A 4927-nucleotide genomic window follows, 5' to 3' on the forward strand; every position below is an offset into this window, starting at 1 on the left:
ATGTGAGATCATATTGCATTTGTCTTTATTTGTCTGACATTTCACTGAGCAAAATGCCTTCATGGTCCATGCGTGTCATCACAAATAGTAGAGTTTCCTAATTTTTACAGCTGAATAATATTCCATTGCTTTATCTATGCCTTCTTTATCCATTCATCCATTAAGGAAACCTAGGTTCTTTCTATGTGTTGGGTGTTGTAAATAATGCTGTCATGAACATGGGGGTGCAGATACCTTTCTGAGTTATTGGTTTCATTTCCTTTGAATGTATTCCCAGAAATGGAATTGCTGATATATATGGTGGCTTCATTTTTAGTTCTTTGAAGATCCTTCATATGTTTATTGAGAAGATTTTCTTGTGTGGTGACTGGGTCCTCTGTGGATGGCTGCCATTGGTTTTTTTTTTTTTTCCTGAAAATCAATTTCACTTTATTTTTTTTTTTTCATTTTTTTTTTTAAATTAAAAAAATTTCAGGTATACACGTGCTCCCCGTCCTGAACCCTCCTCCCACCCCCCTCCCCATACCATCCCCCTGGGCCATCCCAGCGCACCAGCCCCAAGCATCCAGCATTGTGCACTGACCCTGGACTGGCATCTCGTTTCATACATGACATTTCACGTGTTTCAATGCCATTCTCCCAAATCTTCCCACCCTCTCCCTCTCCCACAGAGTCCATAAGACTGCTCCATACATCAGTGTCTCTTTTGCTGTCTCGTATACAGGGTTATCATTACCATCTTTCTAAATTCCATATATATGCGTTAGTATACTGTATTTATGTTTTTCCTTCTGGCTTACTTCACTCTGTATAATAGGCTCCAGTTTCATCCACCTCATTAGAACTGATTCAAATGTATTCTTTTTAATGGCTGAGTAATACTCCATTGTGTATATGTACCACAGCTTTCTTATCCATTCATCTGCTGATGGACATCTCGGTAGCTTCCATGTCCTGGCTATTATAAACAGTGCTGCGATGAACATTGGGGTACACGTGTCTCTTTCCCTTCTGGTTTCCTCGGTGTGTATGCCAAGCAGTGGGATTGCTGGATCATAAGGCAGTTCTATTTCCAGTTTTTTAAGGAATCTCCACACTGTTCTCCATAGTGGCTGTACTAGTTTGCATTCCCACCAACAGTGTAAGAGGGTTCCCTTTTCTCCACACCCTCTCCAGCATTTATTATTTGTAGACTTTTGGATCGCAGCCATTCTGACTGGCGTGAAATGGTACCTCATAGTGGTTTTGATTTGCATTTCTCTGATAAGGAGTGATGTTGAGCATCTTTTCATGTGTTTGTTAGCCATCTGTATGTCTTCTTTGGAGAAATGTCTATTTAGATCTTTGGCCCATTTTTTGATTGGGTCATTTATTTTTCTGGAGTTGAGCTGTAGGAGTTGCTTGTATATTTTTGAGATTAGTTGTTTGTCGGTTGCTTCATTTGCTATTATTTTCTCCCATTCTGAAGGCTGTCTTTTCACCTTGCTAATAGTTTCCTTTGATGTGCAGAAGCTTTTAAGTTTAATTAGGTCCCATTTGTTTATTTTTGCTTTTATTTCCAATATTCTGGGAGGTGGGTCATAGAGGATCCTGCTGTGATGTATGTCAGAGAGTGTTTTGCCTATGTTCTCCTCTAGGAGTTTTATAGTTTCTGGTCTTACGTTGAGATCTTTAATCCATTTTGAGTTTATTTTTGTATATGGTGTTAGAAAGTGTTCTAGTTTCATTCTTTTACAAGTGGTTGACCAGATTTCCCAGCACCACTTGTTAAAGAGATTGTCTTTAATCCACTGTATATTTGTGGAGGTTTTTCCATTTTGCTTGACTAGGGGAGGGCACTGGGGTCAGAGCAACTAAGGCTTCTGTTTTTCATGCTGAGATAGCTTTGAGATGAAGGTTTTCTGTCTCCTCTCCTTTCTCATGACTTTTCCTCCTTTTATGAGGCTGCAGTAGAGCTTGGCTTAGAAGGTAAAACTAGGTTTCCTGGCTAATGTCCTCCTAAGAGCTGCCTTCACCTCCTGGTTCTTCAGACTGTAGATAAGGGGGTTCAGTAGGGGGGTCACCACACTGTACTGCATGGATAGCACTTGCTCCAGGGCTGAGCCAGAAGCTGGAGTCATGTACCTTGAAGGGAATTGCACAAAGGGAAAAAATGAGCTCAGGACAATGACCACAATGCTGTTGGCAGCCAGGGTCCATTCCATCCTAGATTCTGCAAAGAGCATCCTCAGGGCTGAGTCAGCTATCACCGATAGAAGCATCTAGAAATGACTGTATTATCAGTGAGAAGTCTGTCATTTCTGCCTTCAAACACTTCCATACATGAATTATCTAATGCAAAACATTATAGGAGCTACCCCGAGGCAAAAGGACGTTCTGCAGTATATGAAGTGCTACGGGTTAGAATAGAACTAAAAATGATTTCATGCATTTCTCTCGTACTTCATACATTTCAAAGTGTCTTTTCTTAATAGTTATGATGATGATGAGGATTTTTTTTCTCTTTTTTTTTCTCATATGCACAACTGTATGTTCCCATCTTGTGGTGATAGTTCCATTGTTGGGCTAGCATATGCAAAACTATATGCTAGTCCAATAATGTTGTCATTTTTTCCAAACATTTATGGGGAATTAACCCAGAATCACAGCACTTTATTTTTACAATGCTTAGTGGAATAAAATTTTGTCCTTTTAAACATATTTGTCTTTGGCTTAGAAAAGAAGCCAAGCTTTGTAAATAAAGTGAACTATAAAAATGTATTTAGCATGAGATATGATTCCAAAATAGTAAGAATTAAAAGGATGTACTTTGTTAAGTATCACAAGGAGTATTTCCCAAAGAAGCATTGGAAAACAAATTTTTGCAGTTGTTCCATTATTATTGGAACATTCTTTTTTGGGTTTGGTGTGCTTGATTAAGAAAGATATTCATCTTACTGTCATTTTTTAATCTTTTAATTTCATACTCCTAACATATCTGTGAAATAGGTGGGAGAAATCTCCTACCCTCTTGGGAAAATGAGGATACAGAGACAAAGAGAGCTCAAGAGATTTTCCCACAGGCTCAGGTGAGCTCTCCTAGACCATTCCTTATCCTTTCACACCCTATGACTTCTGTCCAGAAAAAAAAAAAAAAAAAGCAGGTGAGAGAAGTTTAGAGCAATTTTAGTAAATCCATCTCCAGTTCACTAGTAGAGAGTATAGGCCATAGTTACTCTGTTCCCTGGGAAGCAAGGACTCATCAGGTATTGCTGTTTATATTTCAGAGAAACGTAGTAGAAAAGAGCTTGAGGTGTCCAGTCAGTAAGACTTGGTTTTTATTTTGGCTTCATTCCTAGCTTGTTCTGGAAAGTTTTGTAGGGTACTTGGTTACTCCTAAAAATCAAGTTTCTTATCAGAAAATGAGATTAATAATATTTCTCTTTTGGTGTGGTGTGATGTATACTAAAATTGAGCTTGATTATGTAAATCAGCTGTTATGTAATAAACACCTAATAAATAGTTAAGGCAGAAATAAGCTGTGGAGACACCAATTTCCAGTAGGAAAGAGAAATGGCATCTGTTGCAAGGATGATATAATTTATTTATTTTTGTCTAGCACTAATAAAAGTCTAGCAAAAGTCTGTATTATTTTCTTTTGATGACTCTGAAATCATAGGTTAATGAAAGTAAGAAAGTCTTTACTTCTTGTATAAACTTATTTTGCAGAGTTAGACAATTGAGGCCTCAGAAAGAAAATGGATTAAAAAAAAAATAATTCACGCATTAGGTCCACAGCGGAGCCAGAACTAGAACCTAGGCTTATTGATTCCAGTATAATTCTTTTCTTGCCACTTTGCAATGCTCTGTCTACAGGGCAAGTTTACTTAGGGTGAAAAACACACTGCATTTGTAGGCAAAGTTTTAGCAATGACATACCTGAAAATTCCAGAACCATAAAATATGATGACCACAAGAAAATGGGATGAGCAGGTAGAGAAGATCTTGTTCCAACCTGTGGCAGAGTTCATTCCCAGGGCTGTCAGGATAATACGGGTGTAAGAACTCACCAATATGACAAAGGTGCCAAGGCCCAGGACCACCATGGTGGTCAGGATGGAGAACACACTAATGTAGGGGTCAGAACAGGCCAACAGGAGCACTGGAGGAAGCTCGCAGGCAAAACTGCGGATTAGGTTGGGGCCACAGAAGTGCTGCTGAGCCAGGAGGATGGTATTAAGCAGGCCAGTCCCCATTCCTATGGCCCAGGAGGCTCCCGCAAGGCCAGCACACACCTTCTTATTTATGGTCACCACATACAGCAGCGGGTGGCACACAGCCTGGTACCGGTCATAGGCCATGACTGAAAGGAGGCAAGTTTCAGTGGCCCCAAGAAATATAACAAAGAAGATCTGGATGAAACAGTCAAGAAAGCATATAGTCTTCCACTTGGAAAGCAGGTTCTTTAGCAGCTTAGGCACAATGATTGAGGCATAGAAAGCATCCAGGCAGGAGAGGTGACTGAGGAAGAAGTACATAGGGGTGTGGAGGTGGGAGTCAGTCCTGATCACCAGCAGCATCAGCAGGTTCACTGTGAGGATCAGGAGGTAAATCACCAGGAATATTACAAAGAGTACTACCTGGATCTGAGGGTTGTTGGATAGTCCTTGGAGAATAAAGAAAGTGACTGTGGTTGTGTTGCCAGCTTCCATGGAGCACTGGAGTTTCTCTTTAGAAGGACAAGAACAGAAAAGAATGCTCCAATGTGCTATGAGTCTCAGAGAATGGCTTGAGATGAGGTGTTACGAATAAAGCCTCAGGGCTGACCCAGATCAGATTGTGTAGCAGAGGCAACCTTGCTATGTCAGACCTCATCAGTCCTGCCCAGCTCAAAGCAATAATCTACTGGCTGCGGTGGAGATGGTGGGAAGGAAGATGGAGAGGCTCA

General features: G+C 40.3%; 1 protein-coding gene across 1 annotated transcript; it reads right to left on the reverse strand.

The window, feature by feature from the left end:
- Nucleotides 1-1961: 1961 nt before the first annotated feature.
- LOC133248661 (olfactory receptor 8S1-like) lies at nt 1962-4691 on the reverse strand. The gene is made up of 2 exons (XM_061419030.1): nt 3919-4691; nt 1962-2124 (listed from the first exon to the last, which is right to left on the reverse strand). Exons 1-2 carry the CDS (start codon nt 4689-4691, stop codon nt 1962-1964), a joined length of 936 nt encoding a protein of 311 aa, XP_061275014.1.
- Nucleotides 4692-4927: the final 236 nt, after the last annotated feature.

The sequence above is a fragment of the Bos javanicus genome, chromosome 5 (genome assembly GCF_032452875.1).
Source record: "Bos javanicus breed banteng chromosome 5, ARS-OSU_banteng_1.0, whole genome shotgun sequence".
NCBI lineage: Eukaryota > Metazoa > Chordata > Mammalia > Artiodactyla > Bovidae > Bos > Bos javanicus.